The sequence below is a fragment of the Delphinus delphis genome, chromosome 11, assembly GCF_949987515.2.
Source record: "Delphinus delphis chromosome 11, mDelDel1.2, whole genome shotgun sequence".
In the NCBI taxonomy this organism is placed as follows: Eukaryota; Metazoa; Chordata; class Mammalia; order Artiodactyla; family Delphinidae; genus Delphinus; species Delphinus delphis.
Window position 1 is genome coordinate 64406463 of NC_082693.1, and position 20401 is coordinate 64426863.

General features: G+C 35.8%; 1 protein-coding gene across 1 annotated transcript in view; it reads left to right on the forward strand.

Moving 5' to 3' along the window:
- PTPRQ (protein tyrosine phosphatase receptor type Q) overlaps window positions 1-20401 on the forward strand; it is a 196617-nt gene that overhangs the window by 102411 nt on the left and 73805 nt on the right. Inside the window, exon 26 of the mRNA XM_060025305.1 lies at window positions 2325-2648. Within this exon, the coding sequence (XP_059881288.1) occupies window positions 2325-2648 (324 nt within the window). The remainder of the gene's footprint in view (window positions 1-2324; window positions 2649-20401) is intronic.

Here is a 20401-nt window from a genome sequence, read left to right on the forward strand (position 1 = left end):
AAATAAGTTTTTCTCTCATTGCTCTTATGCATAACTAAAGATAATGTGTTGTAAGTCATATTATAAGTGTTCTGTTTGTAGAGCTACCTTTTTAAAGGTTACTGTTCAATTAAATACAGTAAGATTTGATGATAAATATTAGTATTTGAAAACAGAGTAAGTGAATCTGATCACATGGCTTTAAGTAATTTACTACTTGTTTTCCATTACATTAGACTTTCTCTTCTTTTCCAGGTTTAGGCAAATTTACAAGCAATAGGTCTGTAGATAGTTCAGTAAAAAAAATTAAGAGGAAATCCAAATTTTTAACTCAAGTCCAGATCTCCCTACAGATCTCCAGACTCATGCATCCATCTATTATTTGACATCTCCTTCTGGGTATCTGATAGGCACTTCAAAGTTAACATGCTCAAAATAAATTCTTAATCTTACTTACCAAAGCTTACTTCTTTCACAGTCATCCCCTTCTTGGTTAAGTGACTTCGTCTTTCTGTTTGCTCAACCCGAAGACCTTAAAGCTTTCTTCTACTCCTTTCTCTCTGTTATACCTGACATGTCACACAGCAGCGAATCCTGTCGGCTCTCCTGCAAATTATATTCAGAATCTGAATACTTGCTTTCATTTCTGCTGCTGCAGTCCTGCCTCACACCATCCTGATCTCTTGTGTTGACACTGAAATAGCCTACTAATTACTCTCCCTGTGTTCATCCTTCTCTCCCTTGTCTAGTCTCAACACAGTAGCTAGAGTGAAAACATACTTCAGAGCCTGTAACTCCTCTGCTCATGTGAAAGTCTTAAAGTTCTACAATGTCATATATAATCAAGCCTTCGGTGTTTCTTCTCAGACCTCACCTCCTACTAGCAATGCTGGCCTCTTTTTTATTCTTCAGATATACCAGGCATGATTCCAACATAGGGCCTGTAATCACACATTTCCCCCTGCTGGGAATGTTCTTCCTCCAAACAGTCACATGGTTAGTTTCCCCACCTTCATCAGGAACTTCATGTCTCCTAATCAGTCACGCTTTCTTTTTTTTTTAGCCAAGGGCTGTCCTCATTTCATTATCCTTGAATTCTTTCTCCTTTTTCCCTTTCTTATTATTTTCCATAACACTAATCATCATCCAAAATACTATATATAATACTTATTTATACTTGTGTTGTATATAAACCTCTGGAATGTAAATTACACCAGGGTAGGGACTTTTGTCTGTTTTGTTCATTGTATTCCCAGCACCTACAGTAGTACTTGGCATAAATTAGATGCTCATTAGGTATTTATTGAAATCTGAATTAATATGATACGTTTAGGAATGAATGACTTTTATGAATGAATTTTCTAACTCATTAATTTTCTTATCTTTACTGCACATATTAACATATAGTTTTTATGAATTGTGTAATTTTCATACAAGTCATTGTTATCAGTCTTTCTATCTCAGGCTTCTGAGAAAAGGTCCTTGCACATATACAAGGACAGGCATGAAAAAAGTGCCCATGTCACTTAATTCATTGTTCTTTTATATTTCTAAGCATAACACACTTATATTATTATACTTGTCTAATAAGTGACTGTTTCTTGAAAACAAGACATAAGCCTATGTATCTTGATTTCCTAACACCAGCCTCAGAGCCTGACACACAGTATGAATACAGCAAACCAGTGGTTAATGCAAAATCTAATAAATGACTCCAAGTAGGACCATGTGATTGTAGGTGATATACAGATACCTTATTCTGTGTATTAATGTCAGTGTGCTTGATGATGTTCTAGAAAGGGTTATACTAATTTTAAATATGTGCAAGATAAAATAAAAATTAATTGTATACATTATTAATTCATTTAATAATCTTGTTTAAATTATTTTATAATCAACACCTACTATAGGTAAGATGTGTTTGTGTCTATCTAGTCTTTTAAATATAAGAACGTCTTTCTTGGGAACTGAATATTAAAAACTCAGACCCTTCCTCGGAAAGTACATAGGATTATATGAGCATGCAATTTTTCTTTGTACCAGTGCTTATATAAGGAACCAAAGTAAGTTTTTATAAGTAGCTTGTGAGTGAATTTGGGAGCAAAATTAGGAATAAAAACATCACAATTGTTTTGTCCCCTAACCCTTTGGACCATTGCTCTGTGAAGTATCACCTTAAGTTTCTGCTTATTAAATGTGGGGACATTAATCTAAGGGCAGTTGTAATAAGAGATCACCACTACGTGCATAGTAAAGAAGTATTTGTAAATCCCATTTCTCCCTCCTGTTCACACAACGTTTGGTAATTCCAATTGTTTTCCATTTTTTTTCCCTTCAACGTTTAGTTCCCAGCACTCCCACAAACATTGCTTTTTCTGATGTTCAGTCAACTAGTGCAACATTGACATGGATGAGACCTGACACTATCTTTGGCTACTTCCAAAATTATAAGATTACCACTCAACTTCGGGCTCAAAAATGCAGAGAATGGGAATCTGAAGAATGTGTTGAATATCAAAAAGTTCAATACCTCTACGAAGCTGACCTAACTGAAGAGACAGTATATGATTTAAAGAAATTTAGATGGTATCGATTCCAAGTGGCTGCCAGCACCAATGCCGGCTATGGCGATGCGTCAAATTGGATATCTACACAAACTCTGCCTGGTCGTAAGTATTGTTCTGTATATGTATATATACTTCTGCATTCAAGAAAAAGCTCTTTAAATGTTTTTCCATAGAAATCATTCAAAATATAGGTAAAGATTGCTCTTGTAACTTTAGTTTTATATTTTAAAATTAACTGGTTGCCCTAATTGCTTAAACATCGTTAACCATAATAGCATTTATTTTTTCTTAATTGAATCCCGATGGGAAATTCAATTTCAGTCATTATTAGGGCTTTTCTCAAACTCCCAGAGTGGTACCAAGGTCCTAGAGTCTTATATTGTAACAAAAAGCATTATGATCCTCTAAGTGGTCTGTCATTAGGCTATACTGATAGCCATCAAGTACCCTTCATCTATGCCTACATTTCCCCCTCGTATCTGGAAGCTCTGCTGCTTTTATGCCAGGCTTTACCACGTTTTCAGTGACTTTAGGCTTACACACACACATAGAGTTTCAGTGATAAATAGATGCTGTTGTAGACCTTTATAAACAGTGAAATAAACTTTGATCTAGAGGCTTTATTTTTTAGGTTGCCAAATTGTATCTTCTTACTATTCCCCGGAGTACCTGGCATAATGTTTATATAGTAAATGTTCAATGAATGTTTGTTAATGCAATTCAACATTTGAGACAGAATCCAGACAACTCAGCCTTCAACACAGTCGTCCAACCTCTCTTCTTTGTGGCTCTTGGACTCTTGATTTCTGTGAGATCTGCTCTTCTGGTTTTTCTCTCACCTCCCTGATAGCTCTTTCTCAGTCTCTTTTGCTTATTCTCTCCTCTCTCTCTCTCATTTTTTAAATCTAAGTGTTGGAGTGTTCAGAGATAATATACTTGGCCCTTTTTTTTTTTTTCTTTTTCATTGGCCCTTTTCTTTATCAACACACAACCCCTATGAGATCTTACCTTAAGTGACCTTATCCTGTCCTATGGCTTTAAAGTCTACTTATATAGTGATTATTCTCAAGTATCTATTTCCAGTTCTGATTGCTCCCTGGAACCCAATCAGTATACTTACCTGACATCATTGGGAAGGTGTGTCTAATATCCTCTCAAAATTAACGTGGTCTAAACACTAAGTCTCATCGTCCGAATGCAGAAAATGAAAATTTAGGCAGTGTTCTTTTCCTCTTCTACTCCGCCAATGATTTATTTCAACCATGCTATCTAAACACATCCCTCCATTTGCATTACCAGCATATTAGTCCTATCCTTCATTACTGCTACCACTGCGTTAACCTGACCTCCTTAGCTTTCACGCTGATCTTTTTAAATGTAAATCAGATGATGTCACTTCCTTGTTTAAGCCTTGTTAAGCTTTTCAATGAATTTCCATTGCTCTTGGAATAAGATTTAAATTTCTTAACATGATTAACAAAGCCCTATGTGACTTGGCTCTTACCTAACACTCTAACCTCATCTATAATCATTTTCCCACTTACCATTATCCTCCACTCATACTGGATAATTTTTGTGTTGTTTGAACACACGAAAGTACTAGAACTTGGCCCTGTTCGTTTGGATTGGAATGTTTTTCCACGTCTGTCTTTGCATGAGCAGCTTTTTATAATGTATACTTCTACTTGAATGATTCCTGCTAAGAATGAAATTCCCTGACCACCCAATCTAAAAGAGCCATACAGTTTTTTTCTAGAATATCATCTTATCTTAATGAAAATTTATAATTACCTGATCATTCTTTAGTTATATGTATTTGCTTATTTTTAGAAGGTGTCTTGACCATTGCTGTTTCTTTATTGCCTAGAATGGTGCCTGGCAACAGTAGGCACTCCATAAATATTTCCTGAACGTGTTAAACTTGATTAAATAAGCTAAAATGGGGGAGGCAGAGTGAACTGTTTTCCCGTGCAGGGGATAGAGAGGATGATAGTGCCATAACAAAGAAAAGGAAAATATGGAAAAATCAAATCCAGGTTGCGTTTAGTCAGTAATTATGGTTATTTTGAGCCTGTTAACTTTGAGAAGAAATAACTATGATAATCTAATTGACTAGAAAACAGAAAGAAACAGATGCTTAGAGATTAGAACATAGGTAAAGTTCGGAATTTTAGTTGCTTCAGCCAGTAAGAATAACCAAAATTACAAGTTATTGTAATTACCAGGGACAACTTGAAGTTACCTGAAGACATCAGTCAGGTACCATAATGAATGAAGCAGGCTGATGTAAGGCGACTGAGAGTGGTGGAAACCTTGGCAGATTAACAGAACGTGCCATCTATAGGGGCAACCACTACTCACCTCTGTCTGATTACTGTCTTATAGAGAAGTCATGCTATTAGGACTTAGGATGTTTTCAAAGAAATAGGAAAGTTAGATTTTTTAATGTGAAAATACTTTATTTCTTGCTGTAACAAGTTTTTAAAATTTAAAAACATTTAGTTTTTCAAACCAAACATGTCAGTAGCCCACATCTGGCCTGTGGGCAGCTCATTGGTTACCTTTGATTAAAATAGACCATATGCCTGTGCATCTGCTGCCACTCAGGGTTCCCGTCCCACTCCTTAGGAGGGTCTCACTTGGACAGAAGCCTGCTACAGTGAGCCAGGAATTCGAATTTCTAAATGTATCATTTCCTCAAGTACTCTAGACAGGATGGTGGAAGATGTTCAATTAGCATAAAACAACATATAACCTGACCAATTCAAAAGCTGGTAATTGAAACTGGGAAGTTGGATTTTTTTTTTTTTTTTTGGCAGTACGCGGGCCTCTCACTGTTGTGGCCTCTGCTGTTGCGGAGCACAGCCCCCGGACGTGCAAGCTCAGCGGCCATGGCTCACGGGCCCAGCTGCTCTGTGGCATGTGGGATCCTCCCGGACCGGGGCACGAACCCGTGTCCCCTGCATCGGCAGGCGGACTGTCAACCACTGTGCCACCAGGGAAGCCCGGGAAGTTGGATTTTTAAAGAATCCCCCATTCTTATTCTGAAAATTTGAGAGTCTTTCTGCTTGAATGTCATTTCTTCCCCCCTGAGTCCCTCTACTTCCAACCCCACTTTAAGGTCTATGACCCACTCACTAGAATTTGGTCATTTTCAATTCCCTACTACTCCACTTTGCCTATTCTGGTTTAAAAGAATAATGGTAGAATATTTCAAATATTTCACAATCGGTGTGAGCTTTTTAAAAAATAAATAGCATTATTTTTCTAGTTTTATTAGGATGTGTTCCTTTGCCATCGGTGGTTAGTTGGTTGATTTGTTAGTTCTTGATGGAATGGAGAGGATAATCTTGGCTTCTTTTTCACCCCAGCTCCCAGATCTTTACTTGATGACTAATCGAAAGAGTGCCTTCGTATGGAGTACCAGTTTGACTTTTATCTGGTACTTTTCTTCTCTCGGTCTGGTATCTCACTGCCACAATTTGACTTCTCCATCAGAGAGTACTTGGGTGTGAAAAAAATTTATCAGTAGTTAAGTAGATTTTCTATGCTACTCCTATTCCCTTTTATTGTTCTTTATCCTTAAGGACTAATTTTCTACTCTGTTCTTTATCAATAAGATAGAAAAGGGGATACATGGAAAGTTGCCTTTCTATCACTGTGATTAAGAGAGAAAAGTGAAAAGATTTATATATTTCAGAATTTGTTACAACAGACTTACTATTTTTCTTGGCATTCTCAAACTTATTAGCTTTTCAGCTGAGTATTCATATGGGGGTGGTAATAATAAATTAATTTTGAAAGTTATGAGAATGAGTTGGTCACTCTTCATTTAGTCTCAGAAATGAAAGGGACATTTTTCTAATGATAAATGTATTTGAATTTCATAAGTGTATGGTAAAAAAGTTTTATTTAGTAAGCCAAGGAGAGATACTCTGAGGTGGCATTTGATATGAAAGACAGAAAGACACTACATATATTATCGCAAGACAATATATATAGTGAACTACTAACATATTGTATAAGAATATGAGAAATAAGAACAGTCAAGCAACAAAAATCTTGAGGAGTAGTAATGTTTTTAAGATTGAAAGCAAGTAATGCTTAGATGTTGATTCTACATACCAAAGATGAAAAGCATGACAGACATTTTGCAAACATAAAAAGTAATCTGGATGAAGAAATTTAATACGATTTTTTATGTCATTGATTCCAAAAAAGTGTTATGTTGCTTTATAAGAAAATAAAACAATGAAAATGAATGATTCCTCTGAATTATGGAAAACACTAAACAACAGTATAACTTAGTATAAAATCACTATTTCAGATTTGTGCATGTTACTCTAATAGCATCAAGTTGTGCCCAAGCACTTATTCCCAGAACTTCTTATCAAAACCTGGAGCTTCTTTGATAAGGAGCTAGCAATTGATAGCTAGTTTGAGGTCAGATTATTCAAAATTTGAATAGCTCAAATAAGAAGACCACCAGTTGGAATAATAAATATTATAAGATGTTCTCAAATGACTTGTAGAATAAGAAAATATGTTGTATTAACTCTCTCTGAGCTCATAAAGAAGAGCACTCAAATTGAAGATGCAGGGAGCAAAGTTGGAATGCAGGCTGAGAATTACATTGGGTTACTTTCTGAATCTAGATCTTCCACTGTACACTGGAGTGAATAAAAGAAACAACATTCGGTCAGCTCAAGCTAACATTTCTTTCTCCCACATACTCTGATCTAGATAATTGAAACCAAATTGTTTTTCTGCTTAAATCATCTGTATAATACCCATTACTCTGTACTTCATGCTAAGTGTGCAGAGATACAAACATAAGCACAGAAATTACAAATGGCAGAAATATTTAACTTGAAACATTAAAGTCTTATAGCTTATTTTACTCATCTCTTATTTTTCTGATTATCCTTATACTCAAAAGCAATTTGAGTTGTGTGTGTGGGAGGAATGCACAATGGAAGCTGTTAAATATCTCTGTGGTGCACAATAGGTACTTATAATGCGGAGGGAATGTACAACTTTAAAAGAGTGTGGGTGTGAAATTTAGTATGGAGTGAAATGGGACTCTCATAATGTGCATCTCCTATAGACCACCAGGACTGGAAGACAGCAAGAGAGGAAAATTCCTGGGGTAACACTTAGGTTGTGAAAACCACGGGATACCATACTCATGAGGAATTTTAACTACCCAAACATCTGTTAGGTTAAAAAAAAATTCAGCAAAACATGCCTCATCAAAGAAGCTTCCAAGGAATGCAACTTTATGATTTAAAAAGAAGAAAAACCAAATAGAGGGCAAAGCACTCCTTAACATTTTTAAAAATGAGACATTGTTGATGAGTTACTATATATTCAATTATTTTTCTTCATATATTCTAAATGGTATAATGCACTTATAATGTGGTGAAAGCTATCATAACAGAGGTAGGTATTCTCCTTTCTATAAAGAAGCAATTATATAATGATAAGAAGAGATGTTAGCCATAAATAAATAGGAAAATATAATTCATGGCATGAAGAAGCCCATTTTGTGGCAGTGGGTTTTTAGAATAGGCTCTATCCTGGTGCCAGTAAAGGAATTGAATATAATTTATTCTAGACATGATGGTTGTACTTCTGCAAAATTAATTATATGCTGTTGAAAGTCTTCTAAGTTAGTTGCCTAAGACTCCCAAATGTGTGATTCAAGACGACATCTCTCTCTCTTCTAGACCTGTAGATTGAAGTTACTGGTATGACCACTTAGGTTTCCACAGACATCTCAAACCCCGTATTACCACTGTTCCTGCCCCACTGCAAGCCTCCTCCTACCTGTGTGTTCCCTGTTTCAGTGTATTGTGCCATTGTTCGTCTGATTGTTCAAGCCAGCAATCTAGGAATCATTCTTAATTCTTTTTAGCCTTTCCCACCCCCAAGTACATACCTAACTCCTACTGACTTTCCCTTCTAAATATTTCTTGAATTTGTTTATGTTTCTCTGTTAAGGCTCCCTAAATTCAGCCGTCTCCTAGATTATTACAAAAGATATCTAAATGGTCTTTCTGGTCCCATTTTCTCTGCCCTCCACCTGAACCTAGTTTTTGAATACACCTATCTATTATTCCTCTGCTTAAAATCTGATAGTTTTCTGTTTTTCTGTTGTGTAAAAATTATATTTTTAGTATGCTCTATATGGTTACTTATGATTTTTGTTCATATTCCCCACACGTACTTTGCTCTTTCTCCTTTGTGCTCCAGAGAAAGAGCAAAGTATGTGTGTTCTTTCTTACTGTCCTTTCTGTCCTCTTTTGGAGACCAACTGCCTCTTCTTTGCAAAGGAGACCAAATCTCTCCTTTGCAAAGCCTTCTATAAATTCCTCTTTCCACTCCCACCTTCCAAAAATTGTTTCTAAATACTGAACGTATTACATCATAATTGTTTATCTCTCTCTCTTGTCGAACTCTGAGCTCCTTACAGGCAGAGATGACAGGTGATCATGTCTTATGTATGTTTCTAATCTTCATGCCTATTCAATATCTAAGACTAAATGAATATGGCATTTGGACTCAAGGAAGACATTTGACTTTAATTGGAAAGTATTTCAATGTCAAAATTCTCCATATTGCAAAAATGTTTATACAAATTTTCTTCAGATTTTCTTTCTGACTATAGCTTGTCTTTCAAATATTTACATGGTTATTGTCAAAATTAAAATTCTCCTGGTCAGTTTCCATTTATGTTTGACATGTTCAGCTTCTTTTATTTCACAAAACCAGTTTATTTTATTTTACTTTATTTTATTTTATGTATTTATTTATTGGTTGGTTGGTTGTAAAGGAAAGATTGCTTTATTCAGGAGGCCAGCAACCTGGGGAGAAGGCAGACTCATATCCAAGAACCACTCCCAAGATTCTGCTTGACCATGAAAGTTTTTAAAGGGATAAGGGGAAGTTAATCGCAGTTAATCATTTGGGGAATGGGTGTCAGAGTCTTCTATCTTCCACTGTGTGCAGATTTTCTTCTGATTGGTTGGTGGTGAGGTAACAGGGTGTTGCTTCAGGAATCATACTCTGCCTGAAGTTACCATCTTCCACCTGGGTGGGGGCCTTAGTTTGATTTTAGATGCTATCACTTTCAAAGTAGTCTCCCAACCAGTTGTTAGTGCCCCAAAAGTTGTCGCAAAGAAACGGCACAGAAGATGTCCCCAACGGTGTTGACAATGAGCAGGAGTTGGTCTAGCTGGTCTCAGGACTTAATGAAGCTCAGGTTCTTGATGTCGCATTGCAGAAAGAATTCAGTGAGAGACAAAGTGATGGGGAAGAAGTGGATTTATTTAGAGAGAAACACACTCCACAGATGGAGTGTGGGCCATCTCAGAAGGTGAGAAAGACCCAGTCTATTTTATATTGTTGATTTTTTTTTCTTTTTCATTAATTAACGTAAGTTTGAATTACTGCATGTAGAAAAGAAATATGCTCATAATAAATTGAGGAGGATTTCAGACAATGAAAGAAAATAATAAATGCCTATTTTGGAGTGGATTGAAGCTTTAATAGTATCGAAATGATTAACTGAGATAATAAACTGTGATTGATAGTCCATGAAGAAAACAAAGGAGACCAATGTATAAATCTGGGTTGCTAAGTATAATTACAAAGAGAGGATATTTGCATGAAATCATAATTTAAAGAACATAATAGTAAGCATGTAAAATTGTCTATTAAAGTATTCAACTGTATACTTAAAAGAGCTTTTGCCAGGTTATTAAACAGCTTTCCATAATATAAATAAAAATATTTTGAAATCCTATTACATAAGCACGTATTTTTCAGCAAAATCACTAAAAATCAAAGGATAAGAATGATCACTATATTATTTTTAAAATCATCAATATTATAGAAAGCCTGGGTTTTTTTTTCTTTAATCTTATATGCTTTTATTGCCCGTATCGGGGTTTCTTCAGTTTATTTGGATTTTTGTGAGATGAACCATTCAAGGTACATGAAAAGACATAAGTATGCCTCTAGAAAGCCTGGTTATTAAAAGAATAAAAGAAGAAACTATCTTTCTCCCAATAATAGCTAGCTGTATTTTATCTTTTAAAAATTCAGTGAATTCTCCCACTTTCTCATCTCAAACTTCAAATCTCATGTTGAATTGAATTGATTTTGACTTTTCTGAGAATCTTCTTTCTCTTGGTTCAGAAAGAAGTGTGAAGTACATTTCATTCTTTGTGATTTCTGGTCATTAACCTCAGTTCAGGCCTGCCTCAGTATTAGGCCCTAGGCCAACAAATTTTCAGCTCTCTTTTCTTCTGCATTTATTAAGGAAGAAGGGAGAACTCTGATTTGACTATGGAAAACTCCCATTTCTGAAAAAACCATAGGATTGCTATGTCTGGTAGTTGAGGGCACCTTTGGGTTGGGCCCAGTACCTGAGCTGAGACTCCTTGGCTGCATAGTTAAGAATAATGACAGAAATAGCTAAGCTTATCAGGTGTTTATTATGTGCTGGTACTATTCTAAGAACTGTACACACATTGATTTATTCATGAACCTCATTCATTTCTAGGTTAGAGCCTGTGCTCTTAGATCTTGACAAAGACTTGGGCAAAGCCTCATGGTGGTATGAAAGTACTAAGAGATGGAAGGGTGCTAAGTAGTATACAAAGAGAAGATAGGTGAAACCCTAATTTAAAGGAACTAACAGAATGCATGTAAAATTAAACTATTTAATAAAGCATTCAGCTCTTTTTTAAAAATTTTTTTATTGAAGTATAGTTGGTTTACAACATTGTGTTAATTTCTGCTGTACAGCAAAGTGATTCAGTTGTGTATACATTCTTTTTTTATATTCTTTTCCATTATGATTTATCATAGGATATTGAATATAGTTCTCTGGGCTATACAGTAGGACCTTGTTGTTTATCCATTCCATATATAATAGCTATAACCCCAACCTCTCAGTCAGTCCCTCCCCCAACCCCCTCCCCCTTGGCTTGTGGTTACAAGTCTATTCTCTATGTCCATGAGTCTCCTTCTGTTTCATAGGTAGGTTCATTTGTGTCATATTTTAGATTCCATATATAAGTGATAACATATGGTATTTGTCTTTATGATTTAGTTAACTTAGTATGATAATCTCTACTTGCATCCATGTTGCTGCAAATGGCATTATTTCATTCTTTTTTATGGCTGAGTAGTATTCCATTGTATATATGTACCACATCTTCTTTATCTATTCATCTGTCAGTGGACATTTAGGTTGTTCCCATGTCTTGACTGTTGTGAACAGTGCTGCTGTGAACATAAAGGTGCAGGTATCTTTTTGAATTAGAGTTTTGTCTGGATATTTGCCAGGAGTGGGAGTGCTGGATCATATGGTAATTCTGTTTTTTGTTTCCTGAGGAAACTCCATACTATTTTCCACAGTTGCTGTAACAACTTAACATTCCCACCAACAGTGTAGGAAGTTTCCCTTTTCTCCACACCCTCTCCAGCATTTATTTTTTGTAGATTTTTGATGATGGCCATTCTGACTGGTGTGAGGAGATACCTCATTGTAGTTTCTATTTGCATTTCTCTAATAATTAGTGATGTTGAGCATCTTTTCATGTGCCTATTGGCCATTTGTATTTCTTCTTTGGAGAAATGTCTATGTAGATCTTCTGCCCATTTTTCAATTGGGTGGTTTTTTTGTTGTTGAGTTGTATAAGCTGTTTGTATGCTTTGGAAATTAAGCCCTTGTCAGTCGCATCATTTGCAAATATTTTCTCCCATTCTGTAGGTTATCTTTTTGTTTTGTTTACGGTTTCCTTTGCTGTGCAAAAGCTTGTAAGTTTGATTAGGTGAACTCTATATTTAATTTCAAAAAAAACAAAAACAAAAAACTTTTGCCAGGTTGTTAAGCAAGTTTTACGGAATATAAATAAAAATAATTAGACATCCCCATTTGCATGAACAAGTGGAATGTCTTTTTCAGCAAAGCACTAAAAACCAAACAGTTAAAGGAAACTTAAAGGATAATCAGTATGTGGCATTATTAGCTTTGAAAACTGAGACTAAGAAAGACCTGGAGATATTGTACAAGCTTCTGATACATGATCCAACCATCTCCATTCCCAAACAAATTAAATGGGACTTGCCCTAACACACATAACCTCTAACTACACTTTTAGTTTCTCTTCTCTTTAATTATACCCTTGATAGTTATTTTACCCTGATTATACCTGCATACAATGCATGGGAGAATTGAAGTAGCAATGTTTATCTCAGCCCTAACACTTTGTAATGGTGATGGCCTTATCTGAATTATTCCAGGTTGCTCCTACACATAGCTTCAAGGTACCATAGAAATGATGATGTTTTCTTATGTTCTTACGGAACATGATGACCTGTTATTACTCTAGAAACTTTGGGAATGAGAGGGAGTGATGGTAGGGAGAAACCTCTTCATCGTTTATTCAGAATTAAAATACATGAAAGGCACAAGGAGACCAGTGTGTGGAGTGTCTGTTAGCTGGATGCAAGTTTCCATGTTTATCACCAGCTCCCAAGCCCTCCACCACTAACTACATTCCCAGTCTTCACAGAAACAGTAATCCCCCTTTCTAACCTTGTTACCAAGAGTTCTAATCATTGGTACCTGATCTGAAGAGCAGTGCCACTGCTTTTTCCAATAGTACGTTGATGTTACAGAGCAGTGGCTCTCAAACTTGTACCACAAGCATTAGAATCATCAGGAGGGCTTGTTAAAACACGGAGTGCTAGGCCCTACCCAGGTCTTCTGATTCAGTAAGTCGGGGGTGTGATCTCAGAATTTGCTTTTCTAACAACTTGCCAGGTAATATTGATGCTGCTGGTTTGAAGACCACATTTTTGAGAACCACTGTTGTAGAAAGTTGTTTTATGAACATAATGCTACTCTAGAAAAAGTTGTATTATCTGATCCTAAAAGCAGTGGAACTAATATGAGAATATTTTCATTCTTACCTGGCATGGCTAATATTGGAAGTGAGAGTTTTTTGGTATTTTGTATTTTTTTCCACCTAAGCTAACCTGAAATGACTCAGAAAATTACTCATTCAGCATCAAAGAAAATGGTCATACAATGAAGTCTAATACTGTGGGCATCCATCAATCATTCTCAGTACTCATCAAACAGTCTAATAGGTCAGATTCTTATGGTTGTAATAGTTGCCCTTTGTGCTACTATCTTGCTGTTGGGAAATCTAACTGTAAAACAAAATTAAAATCTTGTAAAAGGGTAGGAAATATTTCATACACCAACAGTAGTATCTCATACTGGGCAGTGAAATCACTGGGCTCTAGGGAAACATTCAACACCAGTGAAGGATAGCCAATTAGTGCAGTATTGTAACCAGTCGGATGTGACCTGAGATGCTCTTGGCCTCCATCAGTATGGTCAATCTAATCGCTGAACTTCTTCAGGGCCCTTGATGCCCTGAATTATTTAAGATGTAAGGAATCCACCCAAACCACCCAGCCAATTAGATTTTGTTTAGTCCTGAGAGACATCTAAAACTTAAAGCAAATTCCTTCAGGTATGGTGAATCTAAGGCAACTCACAGTCCTAGAGGCTGTTAATACTTGTATAAGCTGAGAAAGAATGGGAGTCCTTCATTTAGTGATGACAGTAGATAGGAATCTGATGGTCCAGTGTACCAAATCCTGAAACTAAAGTACCCTGAAGGGAAGGACCTTTAAATAAACTTGAAATGAACTTAAATTCAAATAGATGTGCAGACAATCTAAATCATACATGTGTACAGAGCTCAATATTTTTTGTCTTGTGAGTTGCTGTCAGGTCATTTATTTATTTATGTTTATTCTTTCGGAAGGTCACTACAGCATGCACTAAAAACCAGAGTATTTTCTACAACATTTTTCATCATTAAATAAAATTTACAGGGATCTGCAGAAGGCAGAGTTTCTAATAACTCTTTGAATGTGCTTATTCTGAAAGTGTAGTATTAGACACACCAAAATTTGTTGGTTCTTAATCAAAGTGTCATAGACCTGGGGGCATTCAAACTTTTATATGTACTAGGCATAATGATGGTCTATCCAGACTCACCTTTCAGCTAACACACTTAGCATGGGGACACAGATGGATGGGAAAGATGACCCTGACCCACATAAGACCCACATTCCTGTGCAAGGATAGAAGCATGATAATCAGGAAATGATGGTTGTTAGTTACAGAAAATGCATTATTGCGAAAACCAGGGGAAAAGTGCTTATGAGAGGAAGTGATTGGATTATGGGGAATGAGAGAATAAGGATAGATCATTCCTACTGAGTAAATTGCTGTGATTTATAAGAGAAAGGGTATAGTGATATCTTGGCCTACTACTGACTAGATTCATTTCACAAACAATCCTAAATCAGAATGTGACAGTTTATGGAGAGACAAACAAAGTCTCCCAAAGATGCTTATATATTACTAAGCTTTTAAACTGGCATATTTTCAGTTCCCCATACCTTTACTGCTTTAAGCTTCCTTTATTTCGATTGTTGACATTCATAATTGTAATTTTGTATCCCCCCTTATGTAACTCTAATAATAGTTTACTACACACTGGAATAAAAGAAAAAAATAATACTGAATTATTTTATTATGCATTTTTGGAATTTTGATAAATTCCAAGAGAAAATTGCATAAAAGAAACTTGAAAATGTTATTTGCTTAAAAGTACATTATAATATTTGGACAATATTAAAATAATTAGATACTGTTTTATAGTATACTTTGAGCATTTGGTGTTCTAAATGTTTCTCTTAAAATATCCGTGAATTAATCAAATGTTTATCTTTCATTGCTTTACACAGATGAAATATATATTCAGTTATATATTATGTGCATATAATATATTCATATCAGTTTAGTTAGGTATGTGTTTACTTTTTTTAATTTCAGATTTAGGAGTTCTTATTCCATCATATTATAATTCTTCAAGAATATAGATTAATATAATATGTTCTAAGAGAAATATTTCATAAAAGATTTAACACAGGGAACACTTGTGTAACAAAACAGGCAATTTTATCAAGTATACTGAAAATGCAAATGTTATTAAGAGAATCTGATTGTTTCTTAAAAGAGAAAGAAAAAAAACACTTTAGGAAAGTTCAAGAATTAAAGCACAGCTCAGCGAGGGGCTAAATACCTTGGCTTTTTATAATGATTGACTAGTGCATAGAACTTAAAATATTTAGTAGTTCAAGTGGTTAGTATGTACCATGAATGATCTTTGAATGTCGTTTTTCTGTCAGCTCTGCTTGGGGTAGCAGACACTCCCTGATGAGGGCTTTGATTGCTGGTATTAAAGGAATGATTGCAGGGTTGACATTTTACTATGAAAGACGAGAAGTTGAAGCAAGGCATCATACTGCTTTCTGAGCTGGTCTACAGACATGTTTGCAAGACTAGCCGAGGTTTTCCTTGGCAAATGGTTTTGGATCTGTCCTCGTTTGAGACCCCAAAGATCCAGACTACAGAGCAGAGAAGACACAGACATAGAAGAATATTTCCAGAAAATATTTGTAAAAACAAACTACCATCAACCTAGTCACAGAAAAATCTCATCGGCTTTCTTATCACAGAAAATTCTCAGTAAGCTGTCCGTGTTATCTGGGCAACAATAACGCACCACCTTGCCTGCCTGCTAGAATGAGTTAGGTTTAAAAGTGCAATCCCGACAGCCATCGAGTTTATATATGTTATAGAGGTATAAGAATAACATTCTGGAGATAATCTGTCCTCTTTTGATATAATGAATTTTGGCCCATCTTCTTGGTATGAGTTAGATACCAGGCACCAGAATCTATAGAGGCTCCTTCTAGTTCATGATATTAGTTTATTAAACTATGGCGTTTATCTTTTTTGTCTACGACAGCAGTTCTTAAAAGACCTTAGCCGTGGCATTAAAGGCCCTACACAATCTGGCCTCACTTCCTGTCTGACTCAACATTCTGACTTACTTGGCTTCAGCCTCACTGGAGTCCCTGTTATTCCTAGAATACACCAGGAACAGTCCTGTCTCAGGGTCTTTGCACTGGCCATTCTCCTCCCTGTGACACTCCTTCTTCAAACATTCCCATGCTCCCTCACCTCCTTCAAATCTTTGTTTAAATTGTTACCTGTTAGGAGAGGCATAGCCTGACCACCATATTTTTTAAAATAGTAACTCCTATCTACATTCCCATCCCAATTACCCTGCTTCATTTTTTGTCATGGTACCTATCACTTCCTAACATAGTATATCATTTATTTGTATGTTATATATTAATTTATATAATTTTTTTATAATATACTTATATATTATTTGTCTCCCTCCACGGAAATAGTGGTTCCATGATCTTTGTATCTTTGGTTTTCTTCTCTATTCCCAGCACCTCAAAAATGCCTGCCTTGAGTAGGTGTTCAATAAACTTGCTGAGTGAAGAAGAGTGGGTACATACTAGAAGCTCTATATGGATAGGTCCACAGCTACCTTGATCACTTCTATAAGCTTGGTGTCTTCCCAGTCCCTGGCACATAGAAGATGCTCAATAAATATTGATTGGATAAATGCATAAATTTCACCTAAAAGCCAACAGAACATTTTGGTAGAAATAAAGGAAAAGGTAGGCTAAAATATTTCCTGTCTCATACCACTTTAAACGTGCAGCCTGTCAGAAAATTCTTCCTCTCCACAATGGTCCATACAGAGCTAGAAGGCAGGTTTTGCAAAAACATTAATAAAGGATAAATAATTAAAATATTAATCAATAGCCACCTTAATAAAGCTTTACTTAGCTTCTAGCCCATCCCCTTTTACAGAGTCAAAGGCAGGAGACAGGCCATTGAAACCCACAAAACATCTTACATTTTTCAGAGCCATTTCTCCATGAGGAAAGTATATAATGATGATCAGTAATGGTGTACCTCATCCTGAAGCCTGTCCACTCCTTATTTCTAAGGAATATCCAGCTTGGGAAGGAAAGAGAGTTGCCACTTTTGAATATGGAGTGCGTTATTCTGTGAGGGCATCCAAAAACAATTATGCTGGTGGCAGGAGACCTCCTATAGCTCTCATTTGTTATATGTATAGTTATCTAATGAATTATGCTACAATTTGAGGCAGTTTTTCTAAATCTAGGATCCTAAAGTTAGAATAAGACTGAAGATCTCAGGACATGCAGGGTGTGTTTAAGTGCTGAGACTCCATGATCTCTCTACATTTAGTCACCAGAGAAATCATGTGCCTAATTCTGTCATTATTTTTAACACCTCTCAGCTTATCATACCTCTGAATCCAGGAGCATCCCCTCCTCACTCTCTCCCCTGGAGGCCATATAGACTGGATCTCTGAGTCAATGTTCAGAGTATTACACAAAGTTCAGAAAAGGTACAAGTAGGAAGGATATGTTTGTCACCCCAAAAGCATTTTCCCACAGAAACTTTCTTATACATATTTCCTAGAGTCCTCTATAGTAACATTTGAGTACTTCTTTAAATTATTTCAATGCTACTATTAAAAAATACCTTTATGGGCTGAGCTGGGCTCCCAAATTCCAAAACATATAATATCATCTCTCTTGGAAATGTTCTAAGTACCAATAACTCATTCATATTCAAAGATTGTCACTACTATTAGCATCTTAAACAGCTACCTGGCGTTGGAATAAAACTTTTGTCTTTCTTCAGAGCCTGTGACTCACTTGAACCAGATATACTTGCCATATTTATACTATCCCAATTTGTAAGGAATGATCTGAAAATTTTTAAAAACGCTTTTCCATCTTGGTCCTGTCTCCCTGGTTCTAGGCTCATCTTTCCAGTTGCCAGGCAGGCATCTGAATCCTTGTGAGTATCTCAGACTTAATGAGTACAGACCAAATGTATCATCTCCTGCCATAGTCTTATCCCTACCAAAACTAGTGTCTGTTCCTGAACGTGCTGTTGTTGTGAATTCTAGCAATACTCTCCCAGTATTAATACATGAGTTAGCTTTTACTACATTCCTCTATTTCACATCTCGTCTGCCCTTCAGTTCTTTTTATTAGATTTTCTAAGGGCTCTGGGATTCATCTCCTCCTATCTCTCCCTACTGTCACTCTTCTACTTTTGGGTCTCATCAGATCTCACCTGGCTTTTTGGAAATAGCCTATCTGGACTCATTGCTTCAGAGCACATATCTTTTTCATAGCTGCATCAGATTTCTTCCTAAATCATTAGAAAAATACTTCCCTTCTCAGAACTTTCAGTGACATCCCATTGTTTAAAGAATGAACTTCAAACGCTTTAAGAATCGAGTGCTCCCTAACTTAGTTCCCAAATGACTGCCTGAGGCTTGTTCCCTACCCTATCCCTCCATTAATGCTGGTCTTTCTGTGATATCTCTATTCCTTAAATTTAGGGGTTCTGATTTTTTTTTTGTACCATGCATTACTTGGACAGTCTGGTGAAGTGTGTGGACCCCTTCCTAGAGTTATATTTTTCAATTATAAAATAATAAGCATAAGCATAAGATTAATAAGCATAAGAAAGCCATTCTGCAGAAATAATATTCTGTCTGTGGATCCCATTGTTTATATCTTTGTGGCTTTGCTTAGGACCTTCTTAGCAAAGAAGTGCCCCCAAACCTGCCCCTCTGATTATTGAAATCCTTCTCATGTTTCAAAGCCTATTCAATCCCCAGCTCCTCTCTGCAACTTTACCTTGACTCCCCGCCCAGCTGTACTCACCACTTTGTCTTTGCCCTCTCATAGTAGATTATTTGTATTTCTAATTAGTTCTTATCTTTACTTTGCCCTTTGTTATAATATTTTGTATTAATTTACAAAAAGGGCCAAACACTAAACTAATGGGCTACTTTCACACATTTTGTGTTCGCGGTTCTTTTTAAAACACTGTGAAGTATGCATATGAAGAGAAAACTGAGGTCCAGAAATTTTATTGTCTGACCAAGATCATACAACTTGTTGCTGTTATAAATTTGAGGAAGTGAATATTTTCTCTTCTTCTTTACCCCTTCTCAGGATCTAAGGAATGATATTGTTCAGTAATGTTTGTTCATGTGGATTTAAAAATCAGAAATGCTGGGGAATACTCATCTCCCAATATTTAATATCCCTGGAATTGACGAGGGGCCGTGATAGGACAGGGATGTGTAAACAGTGTTTCTAGGTCAATGTCTATGTCAAAGTAACTGTGACTAAATCCTTCTTAACATACTGAAAACTCTTCTAATTCCTAGTAGTTTCACAAATTGAAATTTCAACACAGGTTTTCATCAGTCAGTTCCTTAAAATATTATTTCTTGTTTTGCACTCTTGAGGAAAGACAACAATAATAAAAGTCAGACAAATTAAAGAATTTGTTTGGAATCATAATGAACTCAGGAAATGTTTACATTTGTAATAATAAGATCAGTTGTATATCCTATTTCCTATGCTACCCCCTCAGTGAAAACAATAAACCAACCCAATTTATTGACACATTTGTAAGACAATACATTTTAAATATAATTCACTTGAACCAGTTCCACTTTTCTGTAGTCAAATATGTTTAGTTTCTGCAGGTTTTCCTAAAACAACATTGTTAAGCTAATTATTTTAAAATAAAATATTGATTTGTTCAAAAAGATTTATTTTAGCAATAGTAATGCTTTCTTTTCAAACTGTTATTTCAAGTTTGAAAATCATGTATTTATGACCATTAATTTCTCATATGGAAGTTCTTTATGCATAGTAATTATTTTGAAAGTAATTACATCGTTTGATTTGCCAGTGCCTTTTAGCATGCTGTGAACTACAAATTTATGTATAATTAATTCAGCATGATTATCCTT